The sequence below is a fragment of the Tupaia chinensis genome, unplaced genomic scaffold (assembly GCF_000334495.1).
Source record: "Tupaia chinensis unplaced genomic scaffold, TupChi_1.0 Scaffold000046_3, whole genome shotgun sequence".
In the NCBI taxonomy this organism is placed as follows: Eukaryota; Metazoa; Chordata; class Mammalia; order Scandentia; family Tupaiidae; genus Tupaia; species Tupaia belangeri.
The window spans coordinates 5,816,771-5,834,963 of NW_006159504.1; the positions used below are offsets into that span (position 1 = coordinate 5,816,771).

Here is an 18,193-nt window from a genome sequence, read left to right on the forward strand (position 1 = left end):
ACCCCCCGGGCTGTCTTCCATTGGCGGGCGCCGTGGCTGCTGCTTCTGCGGGGGCCTTCTTTCGTTGGCAGGCGCCGCTGCTCCGGGGGCATGAGCTCCCGCGCCCCGCGCGGCTTCCGCCGGGCACCCCGCGCCTGACTAGACAATTTTTATTATCAATAAGTACCTTTTTCTTTGGGGGAGAGAGAAGTGATAAGTTACCCCCACACACACACACACACATAGGGGATGGCCATGCCACAAACAATCCTTTCTCCTCCACTCTCCTCTAGGGATTTTGGGTTTGCACATGTATCCTGAATGTTTCTGGATCTGGGACTCAAACCACACAGTTGGCCATATCGGATCTAGCACCTTAGCTACCGTGCCTTCTTTGATAATTGTATCCTTTTAAGACAGAATTTAGGGAAGGGTGGCAGGAATGTGCATACATCACTGGCAGAAAAAGTCTCATATTTATTTTTATTAATGTCTAACTTAAATTGAGCATTTATTTTAATTATGATGGCATTAAACTACAGTTATTAGTATTTATGAATGTAATGAAAAGAAATCACAATCATATATTTTTTTTTTTGGAGAGGTTTTCGCTATAGGGCGCGTGCGCTCGCCATAGAGACAGAAAGCGAGAAATCACCCCCCAGAGGGGATGGTCATACCGCAATCCCTTCTCCTCCATTCTCCTCTCGGGATCTTGGGCACACATGCACACGCGCCCAGCGTGAGTTTTAAGCCACCGGGTCCGGGACACGAACTGTGGTCGACTACATGGGAGTCCAGCGACATAGCCATTACGCTAACTGCTGGTTCCCACAATCATATATTTTTTAAAGAATCATTTATTTTAAAATTTATTATTATTTTAACATTTACCCTAGGGCATGTGTGCTCATTAGAGAGAGACAAAAAGAGAGTGAGAGAGGGAAAGTGAGAAAGCCAGCCACCAGGCATAGAACTCGAGCTGCATGTCATGTGGGAGTCCAGCACCTTAACCACAGTGCTACCTGCTGGCCCCCACAATCATATGTTTTTATTTTTTTTTAATTTTTTTCTTTAATTATTTTATTTATCTTTATCCATTTATTTATTTTTATTTGACCATAGAGGGATAGAATGAAAGAGAGAGTGAGAAAGCAAGCTGCCATGTCCGGGACTTGAACCGAGGTCAGCCATGTGGCAGTCCAGCACCTTTAACCACCACGCCACCTGCCAGCCCCACAATCATATGTTTTTTAAAAGCTGATTTCTTCCATAAATGAGAAGTGAGACACACACACACACACACACACACACACACACACCCTCAAAAGTCACCACGATCCACCCCTAGCTTCAGCCAGCACTGGATCATGGGCATGCATGTGGCTGGCTTGTTTAGAGACCTGCAGAAGCAAGCCTGGAACCTTACCAGGTGTGCCAGCTTCTCAGGCACTGCATTTTCACTGCGCCACCGTGTGACTCCATAAATAACTTAACTTACAGTTGTGTCACGTATATTGAAATCCATTTTTGTTCACTATTATGGTTGTTATTGCACCTTATTCAGGATCTTATGTAATGTTTTAATAAAGGAGTACATACGTGGCTGTATTACATTTAAGAAATATTTTCTAATTGGACCAGCAGGTGTATGGTGGTTAAGCCACCGGATCCCACGTCGCCAACTGGGTGGTTCAAGTCTCAGACCAGGCAGCTTGGAAAACACTCCAGGCGCATTTGTGTGTCCAAAAAATCCTGAAAGAAGAATGGAGGATAAGGGATTGTGGCATGGCCATCCCTCTTGGGGAATGGTTTCTTACTTTTTACCTCCATCTCTCCAGTGAGTGCACACGCCTATAGTAAATTTTTAAAAAATCATAAAAGAAGTTCTAATTGTATATTATGGTGTTCTGTATACTTTTATGATTTTATTTAATACATTTTAAAAACATTCTAAGAAGAGGGAGTTCACAAATTTTATCAGACTGCCAAAGGGATCCATGGCATATGAAAAAAGTTAAACACGCCTCTAAATACAGACCCCAGAAGAGAAGAAGGAAACAAATCATGTATCCTACCTTTTCAGTTCAGTTGTCCTATCCAAGGATCATTAGCTTCTCTGGCAAGTCAACTCCGAGAATAATCTTTCTTTTGAGATAGTGTTTTACCCACATAGGTATAACCTTATCCCAGCAGGCCTATGTGTGAGGAAACTCATATCAAAAACAACATAGTGAGGGACCAGCAGTTAGTGTACTTGCTATGTCGCTGGACTCCCATGTAGTCGACCACGGTTCGAGTCCCGGACCCAGTAGCTTAAACTCATGCGCGTGCGTGCCCAAGATCCTGAGAGGAGAATGGAGGAGAAGGGATTGCGGTATGGCCATCCCCCGCCCGGGAGGTGATTTCTCGCTTTCTGTCTCTCTGTCTCTCTCTGTCTATCTGGTGAGCGAACGCGCCCTATAGCAAAAACCTCTCAAAAACAAAATAAAACAAACAACTTAGTGATGTTACTGAACTCAAATCAGGTTCGCTCACCCATGCACTATAAAACCAAACCATAGGCACATGGTGTGGTGAAGGAAAGTACAGCTTTATTGCAAAGCGCAAAGCAAGGAGAGCGGGCAGCTCATGCTGAAAAGACCCGGTCCACCCGAGATGTTCCCCACATGCGTTTTTAAGGGCAAAATTAGGGGTAGAGGTCCCAGGTGCACGATCAGTTCAGTGACTGGTTCAAGAGGGCATGATCATCTCCTGGGCATTCTTGATTGGTGAGGCCTTAGATAATCAATTTCTCTTCAGGTGTCTGGACCATTCAGCCTAGAGTCTTGGAGCTCACAACCAGCAGTTTCCAGCCTATAAAATATCTTACATATTGAAATGAAAACCTTATCTTACCTTTAAATGAGCGTTTTAGAGGTCAAATGGCCCTCACTCATGGTCCATATTGGTCATTATCATAACCAAAAGTCTGAAGACTTACTCCTTACTCTGGGCCATTACAATGTAAATGGACTTTATATTTCAGAAACCCTAGGAAAATGCATTAGGGGGTCCTTGCTCGGTTTCATTGATACCAGCATTTATTGCAGATGTATATGTAGAGTTACAGAGGGTTTTCAGGCCACCAGGTTCGACACTCAAACTGAGTCAGCCGTGTGGGAGTCCAGTTCCTAAACCACCATGCCACCGACTGGCTCCAGTAGCTATGTATTTTTTGACTGTAAGATTTAATTGCTACTTTCAGATCATCTTCCAGAAAACTCATGAGTGACCAAGGAGATTTTTCTTTCGAAGTACACCAGTCTGCTTGTTTCCCATGGCATTAAGAGTGTCTCTTGATCTCAGTACACATTACTTTCCACTTTACTGTCGGTGTGCAGTGGGCTCCCTAGGTCTGCTTAATGCACACCCCCTTTCCAAGGCAATGTCTCCGAACTGCCCGATGTTCTGTAAAAACTCTGGGCAAAGGCAGAGACTTCCTCTGTTGGAGTTCCGCAATGTATAGTTTATCTGCAAAGTTGTATTAGTCCTGCAATCAAGAGAGCTGTTTAACCCACAACTCCTAATTTTACTTGAGCACAAAATACCTGTCTTATAGCCCACCCATTACATCTTGTAAATGTTAGCATGTCAGTTTTAGAAAAAACATGCGTAGAGTTTAGGACTTTCTTAGAGGCAAATTCAGACTTGCTTAACAGGTAAACTGTTTCCTAATTTATTCTTTTGTTTTCTCCAAAATATTTCCTAAAGGAAAAAAAGCAATCTACCTCAGATCTTTGTTTTTCGTTCTACCTTAGGAAACTCATTTCTTATTGTTTTGATTAGATAATCACTTCCTTAGAGGAGTGCGTTTGTGTCAGATAACTGTGTCCTCGATATGGGTTTTCTTAGGTGCTAAGCAGAATAACCGTTGACTTTTTTTTCCTCTTAGAGGCCCATGTATACATGAGAGAGAGGTAGAGAGAGAGAGAGAAGCAGTCCCCATGGAACCTGGCACGGCAGTCTTGTTTGGCTCCATTTGCTCCATTTCTGCATCCTGTCAGGGTCCCGGGCACGTGCTCACACACCCAGCATGTGTTTAAGGCTGCCGTGGCTAGGTTCAGGCTAGTGTCAGCCATGCGGAGTCTGCTGCCACGGTACAGCACTTACCTGCCGCACGTTGGTGCTGCCCCATCATTGAGTTCGAGGGACCAAAATGTCTCGTGGTTATTGTGAGGCAGTTCTCCAACAGCACACAGATTTATTCATCTTCTCCTTATACTTTTGCTTTCCTGGAAATGTCTCCTCAAATACCATTTTCTTCACGGACCTGTGTCAATCTTGAGCTTCAGAACTATATTAGCAACTCAAGTTACTGTCTCTACGCACTCAAAAAGTCGATTTTCTTCTACAAATTTGTCTTGTTAATCCCAGACCATTTTGGGGGCTTTAGAGTTGTAACTGTTGAGCTGTAGCTACTTTGCCCAGCTTTCCAAGAGTTAAAAGAAGACATTCCAGCCAACTGCATATTTTAGTTTCTTAACAAAAGTTCTCAAGTCTGTCTTTGTGTTGAGAAAGTTGAATAATTTATGAAGGAAATCTTGGGTACCCATTTCTTTTCCTGCCTTACAGTGTACAGCAGGGGTTCTTTTCTTTTTTTTACCACTAAGAATTCCTTTTGTTACTATTTTCTTCTATAGACCACATGTTTTCAAAGATTGTCTGCTAATAACTTGAACTTACTAAATAATTTACTGTTTCTTATTTATCATTCATAATTGGGCTGTCATAGCTTTTTAGACTGTGTTCTTTGAGTACACAGTTCGAAAACCATTGATGTACTGGAAAGAGCATGGACTTTAGAGGTGGGCAAACCTGGATTAAAATCTTGGACTTGTTGATTAATAATGGTGTAATGCTGCTATTTCCAGTCTCTTCATCTTTGAAAATAGAGATAACGATCTCAATTTTGAAGGACTGTTAGGATGTTCTCAGTGTGGTCCTGAGCACGTGGTATTTCCACGTGGTAAATTTTCTATATTCTGCAAAGCCCATTTTAGTACCCATGATTATAGTCTTGTTACAGTCCCCCCCACACACACAAATAAATAAAAACTCTTTAAGCTTCTGTATGGATATCCTCAGTTTTAGTTGCAGCAGTGTTCTTTGAAGTAACCTCTGTGGACTGTATACAAACAAGTGCATATATTAATCACGATCTGTGTGCTTCCTGTACCAGCTGCAGCTTGCCTTTGTTTTGTTTTGTTTTAGTTTTGCTATAGGGCTCATATGCTTGCCAAAGAGAGAGGAAGGGAAAAAGAAAGCACCCCTCCAGGGGGTTTGACCATGCTGCATTTCCTTCTCCATTCTCCTTTCGGGATTTTGGGCACACCTGCACACGTGCCCAGCAAATTTTTCAGGCTTCTGAGTCCAGGACTCAATGAGTAGTTGGCCATGTAGGATCTAGTTATTTAGCCACAATTTCACTAGCTGGCCTCAGCCTGCCTGCCTTTTTCATTTTTTTAAAGTTTTTAGCTACATGGTACATGCGCTCGCAAGAGACAGAGAGAGAGAGAGAGAGAGAGAGACGGATAGATAAAGAAATCACCCTTCAGGGAGGATGGCCATGCTACATTCCCTTCCCCATTCTCCTCTCAGGTTTTTGGGCATGCACATACACGTAGCTGTCATGATTTTTGAGCTGCTGTGTCTGGGATGTGAACTGCAGAATCAGCCATGTGGGATCCAGCACCTTAACCACCATGCAGTGTGCTGGCCCAACTCCAGCCTACCTTTAAAAAGTACAACATTTTATATTCTATCTTCAGTTTCTCCTTTTGGAAAGGGAAACCTTATTTCACTGGTAAAACAGCATTATTACAGTAGCAGGTTCTGCACTTACAGCTCTTGGTGATCAGAATATGAGTCCAGTGTTTAATCTGATGATGTGTGTGTCTTAAGTCATAGAGTGCTGTATTATAAGAATTCAAATAATTGAAGTTTTATTTTTGTAAGAGTGTATTTTATTTTATTATTTTTTAAAGAATTATTTTATTTAATTCATTCATTGTTATTTTTTTGTTTGATCAGAGCAACAGAGAAAGAGATAAGGAAGGTGAGAAAGCAAGTTACCAGGTCTGAGACTTGAACTGTGGTTGTCTATGTAGGAGTCCAACGTCTTAACCACCATACTACCTACCTTCTGGCCCCTTATTTTATTATTATTTTTAATTTTCTATAGGGCACCTGTGCTCACTGGAGAGAAACAGAGGGAAAGTGGAAAGCAGGCTGCCAGGTCTAGGACATGAATTGCAGTCGGTCATGTGAGAGTCCAGCGTTTAACCTCCATGCCACCTCCCAAATAATTAAAGGGTTTTTTTTTTTTTTTTTAAGAGAGATTTTTGGGACCAGTAGTTAGCGTAATGGCTATGTCACTTGACTCCCATGTAGCCGACCGTGGTTCGAGTCCCGGACCCGGTGGCTTAAACTCATGCCGGGCGCATGTGTGTGCGTGCTCAAGATCCGGAGAGGAGAATGGAGGAGAAGGGATTACGGCATGGCCATCCCCCTTGAGTGATTTCTCGCTTTCTATCTCTCTGTCTCTCTCTGTCTTTCTGGCGAGTGGACACACCCTACAGCAAAAAGCCTCTCAAAAAAAAAAAAAAAGATTTTTGCTGTAGGGCACATGTGCTTGCCAAAGAGACAAAGAGAGACAGAGACTGAAAGCACTCCTCCAGGAGGGGATGCCTATGCTACAATTCTTTCTCCTCCATTCACCTCTCAGGATTTTGGGCATGCACGCACATTCACCCAGCGTGAGTTTGATGCCCTTGGGTCTAGGGTTTGAATTGCGGGCCAGCAACATAACCATTATGCCATCTGCTGGTCCCCTAATAATTGAAGTATTGTTTTTTTTTTTTTTTTAAGAATTATTTAGTTTAATTTAATTAATTTATTTATTTTATTTTACCAGAGAGGGACACTCAGAGAGGGGGGGGGGAAGTGAGAAAGCAAGACACCAGGTCTAGGACTCGAACTGTGGCCAGCCATGTGGGAGTGTTCCACGCCTTAACCACCATACCACCTGCTGACCCCAATAGTTGAAGTTTTTAATTGTAAAACGGAGACAAGAAACTGGGAAAGAAGAAAATGTAGGTAAAACACTAAATTGTCTGAAATAGAACTGGTGAACTAATTTTGCTGTTCTTGTCTTGCAGTCCACAAGAATTGGGATGTCAGTTAATGCTATTCGCAAGCAGAGTACAGATGAAGAAGTTACATCTTTAGCAAAGTCTCTCATCAAATCCTGGAAAAAGTTATTAGGTATACTTGATCATCCCTTACATAGATTTGTGATGCTCTATTGTATTCAGTTCATTGTTGCATTTTTTGGTCTCTGAATCTAGATGTCTTGAAATCAGTGCCTCATAATTTAGGTGAATGTATTTATTTATTTATTTTCTTTTCAGGGTTTTGCCTTTTACGCTAGTACAATTTAGTTTTCTTGACTTTTGACATTTAGTACTGGATAAGTTCTTTAAGTAATACTTGTCTGAAAGGTTGAGTATACTTTTTGAAATGGTTTTTGAGGTAAGTTTTTAATTTACAAAAAACTTGAAATAATAAAAATAACTTAATAATAAAAAACTCACATGGATTCTTTTTTAAAATTATTTTTATTTATTCATTTATTTATTTTAATTTGATCAGAGATAAACAGAGAGAGAAAGAGAGAAAGGGAAAGTGAGAAAGCAAGCCACCAGGTCCAGGACTTGAACCGTGGTCCACCATGTGGGAGTGTCCAGCACCTTAACCACCACACCACCTGCTGGTCCCGACATGGATTCTTTTTTAAAAAAAATTATTTATTTTTAGATTTTTGCCAGTGGGTCTGTACTTTTGTCAGGGAGAGAGACAGAGAAAGGGAAAGTGAGAAATCATCCCCTCAAGAGTAGGTGGCCACACCATAATCTCTTCTCCTCCATTCTCCTCTTGGGATTTTGAGCATACATGCCCAGCTTGTTTTTCAAGCCACTGAGGACTCAAACTGCAGAGTCTGCCATGTGGACTCCAGCTCCTTAAGCACCATGCTACCTACTGACCCCATATCCATCAGTTTTCAGTATTTGCCATTTCATATTATTTGTCTTTCTTTTTATGTGAACATACACATACACACATGAATTTTCTGAACCATTTGAGAATAGGTTGATTTTTTTTTAACCCTCTAATACTTACATGTGTATTTCTTTAAAACAAACTTATTTTCTTATAGGACTGTAGTATAGGGAATTCAGAAATTTAACATTGGTACACTATGCTTTTTTTTTAAGAGAAATTTTTGCTATAAGGTGCGTGCACTCACCATAGAGACAGAAAGCAAGAAATCACCTCTCGGGGGAGGGCCACATTCTCTGTTCTCGGGATTTGGGGCATGCACTCACATGTGCCCAGCATGAGTTTTAAGCTGCCAGGTCTGGAACTCAAACCACAGTCAAGTAGGTGGGAGTCCAGTGACGTAGCCATTCTGCCATCTGCTGGTCCCATGGTACTTTCATCTGTAGTCATGTTTCAGTTTTGTCAATGGTCCCAGTAATGCCCTTTATAGATTTTTTTCTCTTCTAAGACAAGATCCAATCTAGGATCATATACAGAGTTTCCTGATTTGGAGTAGTTCTTAAGCTTTTTTTTGGGGGTGGGGGGGGATATGACCTTTATTAAGCTTATCCATCAGAGTGGATATAATGTCTGTACAAAACCAAATGTTTGTTACTATAACTTCTGCATCACAATTAAAATCCAAACAGTTTTTTAAAAACAGTCAACTCAATCAAAACCCACTACTTCGGAATCAATAGCTTCTTTGAAGCCAACAGTAACACTTAAATATGGTTAAGACTCTAATGCAGAAATTCGGTTGGTTGGAAAGCTAATTAAACTTCTGACTTGCTCCAATAGAATTACAAAAAGGCAAAGTTGTGTTTTTCACAGAGATACAGTCCCCGGGCATCACCAACACTGGACAGCTGTTAGAGTACTTAGAGTCCTGAGATAAGGAACCCAGGCATCCTTTAGGCAGTATTCTGTTGTCCTTCTTTCCCACTCAGAGATTCGTGGATGTGTGGAATAACCCACCACCAGCAATTGGAGCCTTGATGAGAGAGTCCAATTCCTCATCTCCACGAATAGCAAGGTGCCAGTGGCGAGGAGTAATAGGCTCTACCTTTAAGTCTTTTCATGCATTTCCTGCCAGTTCAAGTACCTCTGCGGTGAGGCACTCCAGGATCGCAGCGCTGTACACAGCAGCAGCCGCGCCCACACGTCCATGGCTGGTTGTACTAGATTTCAGGTGTCGATGAATACGGCCCACTGGGAACTGCAAGTGGGAAACCGCCTTTGTCTTGGTCTTTCGGGAGTCCTTCCCAGCCTGACCGCCAGCCATTTCGAATTCTGCTGAAGCTCACACAAGCAAGGCAGGAAAAGGACACACACAGCGAGATGCCACCAGCTACGCCTTCGTCGCACCGCCATTCAAACTGCCAGTTCTTAAGTTTTTCTTGACCCTTATGACATTGATATTTTGACTGCAAGCACCCTACCCCCCCAGTCTCCCTTGTTGGCATTTATTTATTTATGTAAATTTATTTGTTTGTTTGTTGTTGGGCATGTTCATATGCCAGAGAGGGATAGAGAGAAGGAGAGAAAGTGAGAAAAAAGCCCCCGCCCCTGTCCCCGCAGTTGGATAGCAACATCACAGTCCCTTCTCTTTTCCTCTCGGGATTTTGGGCACATGTGAATGTACTCAGCATGTTTTTCCAGCCTCCGGGGTTGGGACTGGAACTGTGCAGTCAGCCACCTAGACTGTTCTCTGTCAGTGATTCTCATCAGATGGCATGCTGTCTGGGGGTCTTTAAATGCCAGAGGTTCAGATTGAGTGGATCTGGATTAGAACTTGGCATGAGAATATGTTTCAGCTCCCTGGGTGATCCTGGTATCCAGCTGAGTATATATTCATCTATAGTCTAGACAGAGCGAGATGAGGGTTGAAAGAGTTATTTATAGAGCCTTTATTACTTACATGGGGAGCAAAATATACATAAGATGGGGTAATTTATACAGTAGACGTACGCCTTTTCTGAACCTAGCTTTCAAGGGTGCTTTTTTATATAATTATTTTATTTATCTTTATTTATTTGCTTATTTTTTAATTTGACCAGAGAAGGACAGAGTGAGAGAAAGAAAGAGAGAGAGAAAGAGAGAAAGCAAGCCACCAGGTCTGGGACTCAAACCGCCGTCGTCCATGTGGGAGTGAAGCGCCCTTAACTACCATGCCATCTGCTAGCCCCTTGAAGCTGTTTTGATTGATTTAAACATGAATGTTTCATTATTTTTTTACAGAGATAATGTATTGACTCAAGCTGTTCTACATAATTTCACAGTGTCTAATTGCTTAACTCTTCACATTTCAAAGCTTGTGCACTATGGATTACTTTACAGACCATTTGTGATACAGACCGTGTATGGTAGATCTTATCAATCCTGAGTTGTTTTCTGTGAAAGTGTTCTTTGTTTTTATGTTGGAAATACTTATTTGTATTTTGGGCACCACCTTAAAGTTTTGACTTTCTTCAAAGTTATTAAAACTTGTTATATATGCTTTTTGCTTTCATTTCTAAAATGACAGTGCTGACTTAAACTGTCTTTCTTTCTAGTTTCTCATTGGGATATGAATTTGTAGTTCCCCAAAAATGAAAGAATTTATATGCAAGTGCTGATTCAACATACATTGTGAAAAATAACCAAGTACATATGATGATCGAATAGCTTACATAAATGTCGTTAGGAAGTTAGTGTTTCATTGTTGTTGTTAGTTTTCCGTAAGTAGCCTGTAAACATGTAGTATTTCAGTTTAATATCTTACAAATGCTACAACTTGGGTATTTTGTAAATTTTCAGATGGGCCTTCAGCTGATAAAGACCTTGACGAAAAGAAGAAAGAACCCCCGATTGCATCACAGAACAGCCCTGAAGCGAGAGAAGAAAGGTATTTCACTGTGTGGAAATCTATTGATGTGTAGAGTCATCGTTTTCCCTCTTGCATCATTCCCTCACATTTTTTTAATTTAAAGGATTATTTAATTTTATTATTATATTTTTTTCTTTTCTTTTTTTGAGAGGTTTTTGCTATAGGGCGTGTGCGCTTGCCAGACAGACAGAGAGAGACAGAGAGACAGAAAGCGAGAAATCACCCTCCGGGGGGATGGCCACGCCGCAATCCCTTCTTCTCCATTCTCCTCTTGGGATCTTGGGTATGCACGCACATGTGCCTGGCGTGAGTTTTAAGCCACTGGATCTGGGACACGAACCGCAGTCGACTACATGGGAGTCCAGTGACATAGCCATTACGATAACTGCTGGGCCCTTTTATAATTTTTATTTAATTTGCCATAGGGCACATGCATTCGCCAGAGTGAGAAAGCAAGCTGCCAGGTCTGGAACTTGAACTAGAGTCGGCTGTGTGGGAGTCCAGCACCATAACCACCATGCCACCTGCTGGCCCTCCCTCCGTGGTCTTTTGATCCCACGTTTGCACTCCTCTTTCTCTGTTCTATTCAAACAGAATAAGTAAATGTATAGAGTCAAATATTCTAAGTTTACTTATTTATTTTTTTAAAGAATTATTTATTTATTCGTTCATTTATTTTAACTTGACTAGAGAGAGACACAGAAAGAGAGAGAGAGAGTGCGAAAGTGAGAAAGCAAGCCACCAGATCTAGGACTCGAACCATGGTTGGCCATGTGGGAGTGTTCAGTGCCTTAATCACTATGCCACCTGCTGGCCCCCTGCTTATTTTTATGTAAGATTTTCTGAAAATTTAAAAAGAGAAGTAGAAAACACTGCACATGCAACAAATCATTTTGCTTTCTACTCAACAAGGCTAATTGCTGGAATTGCTGGGATAGGCACTGGTGGAATTGAGGGTAAAGGTATTGTTGAGAGATTTAATTGGTTACTTCCTCCATTTACCACATTTCTTTATATTTATTTCAGTCCTACAAATCATTCTTCTTTTTCTGCTACTTCTTCCTCACGTTTAGCGACTTATAAGAACTTAGAATGTGAAGTTCAGTAATGAAGGGTTCAGATTATTTCTAAGTTCCTACGAAGTCTTTACATTTATTCTTTCCTAACACACATGAACTGTACAGAACTCAAATCGTTGCCATAGTGAGCGATATTTGTAGTAGATTAAATACGAACAGCCCCCTCTGTTCTTAGGAAGCTCGTGGTTTAATAATTGACCTGGATTAAGAGCAGAAGTTCTTCAAAGCATGGTCCCTGGAAGTGACAATTTGTTAGAAATAGCAGTTCCTAGCATCACCGTGAACCCACTGAATCAGAAATTTTGGCATGGGCCTAGAAATCTGTTTTTGTTTTGTTTTGTAATTTGCTAGAGGGTCCTTGCACTTGCTAGAGAGAGAAAAAGTGAGAAAGCATTTCCCATGGGGATGGCCATGCTGCGGTCCCCTCTCCTCCAAAGTCTTGGGACTTTGGGCACACACACACATGTACTGGGCATAATTTTCAAGCCACCAGGTCCAGGACTCAAATTGCACAGTTGGTAGTATGGGATTCAGGGCCTTAACCTCCATGCCATCTGCTGACCCTTCAATTTTCCTTTCTTTTTAAAGAGGTTTTTGCTATAGGACGCGTGAGCTTGCCAGACAGACAGAGAGAGACAGAGAGACAGAAAGTGAGAAATCACCCCCCGGGGGGATGGCCATGCCGCAATCCCTTCTCCTCTCGGGATCTTGGGCACGCACTCACACGCGCCCGGCGTGAGTTCTAAGCCACTGGGTCTGGGATGCGAACCGCGGTTGGCTACTTGGGAGTCCAGCAACATAGCCATTACGCTAACTGCTGGTTCCCGACCCTTCAATTTTCAAGAACTTCTTTTTTTTTTAACTTTGCTATAGGGCATGTACACTTTGCAGAGCGAGACAGAGAGAGAGAAAGTGAGAATGGCCACTTTACAGTTCCTCCTTCTCTATTCTCCTCTTGGGATTTTGGGCACGCACAATGTGCCTCCTGGTTTGCTTTTTCTTTTCTTTTTTGTTTCCTTAAGGGATTTTTGCTATAGGGTACATGCACTCACCAGAGAGAGATGGGGGATGGCCATGCAATCCCTTCTCCTCCATTCTCTGGGGATTTTGGGCACACACGCACATGTACCCGGGCTGAATTTTAAGCCACTGGGCCCAAGACTCGAATTGCAGTCGACTATGTGGGAATCAAGTGACATAACCATAACACCATCTGCTGGACTCTTTATTTTTTAAGGTTTTTTCATAGGGTGCATGTGCTCACCAGAGAGAGACAGAGATGGTGAGATGGAAGGTGAGAAAACATACTCTTGGAGGCATGGCCAAGCCATAGTCCCTTCTCCTCCATTCTCCTCCTGGGATTCTGGGCACCCGTGCATATGTGCCCAGCATGATTTTCAAGCCATCAGGTCTAGGACTTGAACCATGTCAACCATGTGGGAGTCTCCTACCACTGTGCCTCACTGCTGGTCCCTTTAATTTTGTTTTGATGATGCTAATTTTTTTTCTCTTGAGAGAGTTTTGCTATAGGACAGGTGCACTCACCATTGGAAGGACAGACACAGAGAGACAGAAAGCAAGAAATCAGCCCAGGGAGGATGGCCACACCGTGATCCCTTCTCCTCCATCCTCCTCTTGGGATTTTGGGCATGCATGCACATGTGCCTGGTGTGAATTTTAAGTTGCTGGGTCCAGGACTCGACGTGTGTGTGGTTGACTACGTGGGAGTCCAGTGACATAAACATTACGGCATCTGCTGGTCCCTACTTTTTTCTAACCTACAGATCTTATTCATAGTTTAGCCGTTGTCCCAATAATGTTCTCTATTCCAAAGGAAAAAGATTTTTTCAAAAAATATCATCCAGGAGCACATATTCCATTTAGTTATCATGTCTCCTTTGTTGTTTTTAATCTTGAGTTAGTCCTCAGTCCGTCACTGTCTTTCATGACCTTGGCATTTCTAAAAAGTATAGGCTATAGTTTATGAATTTTTAAAATATGCTTTCAGTTATTTTACATTCTTTCTTTTTTTTTTTTTGAGAGATTTTTGCTATAGGGCGTGTGCACTCGCCAGACAGACAGAGAGAGAGACAGAGAGACAGAAAACGAGAAATCACCCCCCAGGGGGGGATGGCCACGCTGCAATCCCTTCTTCTCCATTCTCCTCTCGGGATCTTGGGCACACACGCACATGCGCCTGGTGTGAGTTTTAAGCCACCGGGTCCAGGATGTGAACCACGGTCGACTACGTGGGAGTCCAGTGACATAGCCATTACGCTAACTGCTGGTCCCAGTTATTTTACATTCTGAATCACTAGTTCAGTGCTTTGAGTGTAGAAAAATATGTGTAAATGTTTTAAATAAATATTAAATTGAAAAATAAATAGAAAAAAATGTAGAAAGATTTTTGCTATAGGGTGTGTGCTCTTACTGGCGACACAGAAAGAGACACAGAAAGTGAGAAACTACCTGTCAGCAGGGATAGCCATGTTGCAGTCCCTTCTCCATTTTCCTCTTGAGATTTTGGGCAGGCATGAACACACGTGCAGCGTGAGTTTGAAGCCTACAGGTCTGGAAAACTTGAACTGTGGTCGACCATGTGGGAATCTAGTGCCTTAACCACTATGCCATGTGCTGGCCCGAAAAATAAATGTATTTTAATCAGGATTGTGTACTTGAGGTTTAGACATGGAGCCTATCTGCAGAAGCACAGAAATACTGTTTATGGAGTCTGATAAAGTAAGTGGTTGGTGGGAACAGCAGATGGCATAATGCTTGCATTGCTGAACTCCCATGTAGTTGACTGAGATTTGAGTCCTGGACCCTGCAGCTTAAAACTCATGCAGGGCACATGTGTGCGTGTGCCCAGGATCTCGACAGGAGGATGGAGGAGAAGGGTTTGCAGTGTGGCGGCCAGTCCCCCCCCGGGGGATGATTTCTCGCTTCTGTCTGTCTCTCTGTTTCTGTCTAGCAAGTGCACATGCTTTATTGTGCAAAAATCTCTAAAAAAATAAAGTAAGTTGATATCTTTTTTTTTTTTCAGAGCTTTTTGTCTTAGGGCATATGTGCTGGCCAGACAGAGAGAGAGATAGACACAGTGAGAGAGAAAGTGAGGAGTCATCCCCAGGGGGATGACCACACTGCATTCTCTTCACCTCCATTCTTCTCTCAGGATCTTGTGCCCACACAGACCCAAGCGCCCGATGTAATTTTTTTTCAAGCCACGAGATCTGAGACTTGAACCATGGTTGGCCATGGGAGTCCAGCGATGTAACCATTACACCAGGACTTAGGACGCACATGCGCCCGACATGATTTTCAGGCCACTAGTTTGAGATTTGAACTGCACAGTTGGCTGTGTGAGATCCAGCCACCTTATCCTCCATGCCATCTGCTGGCCCAAGAAGTGAAGTTTTTTTTTGTTTGTTTGTTTGTTTTGAGAGATTTTTGCTATAGGGCACGTGCACTTGCTTGCCAGACAGAGACAGAGAGACAGAAAGCGAGAAATCACCCCCCACGGGGACGGCCACGCCGCAATCCCTTCTCCATTCTCCTCTCGGGATTTTGGGCACGCACACACACGCGCCCGGCGTGAGTTTTAAGCCACTGGGTCCAGGACTCAAACCGCAGTTGACTCCATGGGAGTCCAACGACATGGCCATTATGCCAACTGCCAGTCCCAGAAGTTTGTTTGTTTGTTTGTTTATTTATCACTGCTAAGTGCTATGCTATATACTGAAAATATAAAGAAGAATAAGACCTACTTTTTAATTCTTTAGAAATAGTTGGGTAGGAGCCAAGTCATCATATCAATATATAAACCCTGCATAGAATCAGAGAAGGCTTCGGGCAGGACCTGACAGAAGTGGGAGGGTACAGGTGACTGTCTTGCCCATGGGGACCTATCTGTACGTGGTCGTGTTCTGGAGGGACCGTGACAGGGCTGTCCGTGTAGTGCAGCAGATTAGATCTCTCAGGGTGAATGATTTCATCGGTCTTTGAAAAAATTTATGGCAGATATCTTTAATGTGATAAAGTTTATTTTAAACCAGTCGGTAGAGTATTTTGAAAGAACCTATTTTGGTGAAAATCTAATAAAAGTTCATCAGAGCAGTTGAAATGAATTATAGTAATTTTGACTTGAAATGAATTAAACCGACCCGATGTCTGGAGTGAGTTGGTGATTCAGGTGAGGAGTCTCAGTACCTTGTCATGTCCTCATGACACGTTTGTCATATACACGGCTTTTGTCCTGAAGAGAGTATCCCACTGGAACCTCACTAATTAGAGCTGACTTTTCCAAACACTTTTTCCTCCCTCTAGTTTTAGTCAACAGTTGTCATAGTCTCGATTCTATCCTGCACCCTCTCCTAAACCAAGATCCTCGCTTTGCATTTATCGGGCTGAACCGTAATGTGTATTTTCTCTCCTTTCTTTCTTTTCTTTCTTTCTTCCTTCCTTCTTTCCTTCTCTCTCTCTCTCTCTGCTTCCTTCCTTCCTTCTCTCTCTCTCCTTCCTTTTCTCTCTCCTTCCTTTTCCTTCCTTCCTTCCTTCCTTCCTTCCTTCCTCCCTCCCTCCCTCCCTCCCTCCCTCCCTCCCTTCCTTTCTTCCTTCTCTCTCTCCTTCCTTCCTTCCTTCCTTCCTTCCTTCCTTCCTTCCTTCCTTCTCTCTTTCCTCCCTTCCTTCCTCCCTCCCTCCTTCCCTTCTTCCCTTCTTCCCTCCTTCCCCTCCCTTCCTTCTCTCTTTCTCTCTCTCTCTCTCACTCTCTCTTACTTATTAAGGTTTTTTGCATAATGCATGTGTGCTCTCTGGAGAGAAGAGAGACAGTGAGAAATTACTGGTCTGGTGGGGGGGTTGGCCATGCCACAGTTCCTTTTCCATGCTCTCTTGAGATTTGGGGCATGCGTGCACATGTGCCCAGTGTGATTTTCAAGCCGGTGGGTCCAGGACTTGAACCACAGTTGGCTGTGTGGTAAGCAGCGCCTTCAACACTGTGCCTCCTGCCGGCCCCTGTAGCTCCTTTTCTGGCAAGGTCTCACCACTGCAGCCCTCCTGCCTCAGCCTTGCGGCTGGGACCATGCACATGCTCCCAGACCTGGCTCTCTTTCTAGGACCGCGCACACGCTACCAGGCCTGGCTCTCTTTCAGACAGGTTCTCCCTTTGTCTCCTCGGCCAGCCTTGCATTCCTGATTTCCTGCCTCATCCTCTCCAAGTTGCTGGGATTGTAGGCATATGCCACAATGACTGGGCCCAGGATACTTATTTTCTCTATTAAAAATCTTGTTTAATGTTCAAAAGGAGAGTTAAGGTAAAATGCTTAGTTGTTTTTTTTTTATTTTAAGTTTGAAACTTGTCTTTCTTCGTTAAATTTAAAAGTTACAAAGTTCTTTCAAACCCAGAGCTGACAGGTGGTGTGATGGTTAAAGTGGCTGAACTCTCACATGGCTGACCACGGTTCGAGTTCCAGACCTGGCAGCTTTCTCACTTTCCCTCTCTCTCTCTGTCTCTCTTTGGTCAACTTTTTTTTTTTTTTTGAGGGGTTTTTGCTATAGGGCACGTGTGCTTGCCAGAAAGACAGAGAGAGAGAGAGAGAAAGCGAGAAATCAACCCCCAGGGGGGATGGCCACGCCACAATCCCTTCTCCTCTATTCTCCTCTCAGGATCTTGGGCACGCACTCCCATGTGCCTGGCATGAGTTTAAACCACCGGGTCCGGGACTTGAACCACGGTCAACTACATGGGAGTCCAGCGACATAGCCATTCCGTTAACTGCTGGTCCCTCTCTTTGGTCAACTTTTAAAAAGTAAAATAATGACAATGAACAAAATTAAAATAATTCTTAAAAAAAAGTTCTTTCAAACCTCTATGCAGACAACATGTGTTTTCTTATGTGAGAATCACTGGAATACTACTTCATTTATTTAGGCCCTCCAGGTTTGTTTTTAGAGAATGATAGTAGCGCTGTTGCTTTACATCTCCTGGTTTTTAATTGTTTGGTGTGTGTGCGTGTGTGTGTGTCTTAGTAGCTCCAGCGGCAACGTAAGCAGCAGGAAGGACGAGCCCAATACTCGAGACACTTACGTTTCCTCTTTCCCCCGGGCACCAAGCACTTCCGACTCTGTGCGG

At 43.0% G+C, this 18,193-nt stretch overlaps 1 protein-coding gene and 1 pseudogene across 1 annotated transcript in view; one reads left to right on the forward strand and one right to left on the reverse strand.

The window, feature by feature from the left end:
* The window catches only part of TCEA1 (transcription elongation factor A1), a gene marked incomplete in the record, with an annotated part of 35,440 nt that overhangs the window by 4,080 nt on the left and 13,167 nt on the right, over positions 1 to 18,193 (forward strand). The window contains 3 exon segments of the mRNA XM_027773796.1: positions 7,179 to 7,284; positions 10,918 to 11,005; positions 18,094 to 18,193. Of these exon segments, the coding sequence (XP_027629597.1) occupies positions 7,179 to 7,284; positions 10,918 to 11,005; positions 18,094 to 18,193 (294 nt within the window).
* On the reverse strand, positions 8,716 to 9,752 carry LOC102499938 (histone H2A.Z pseudogene; annotated as a pseudogene).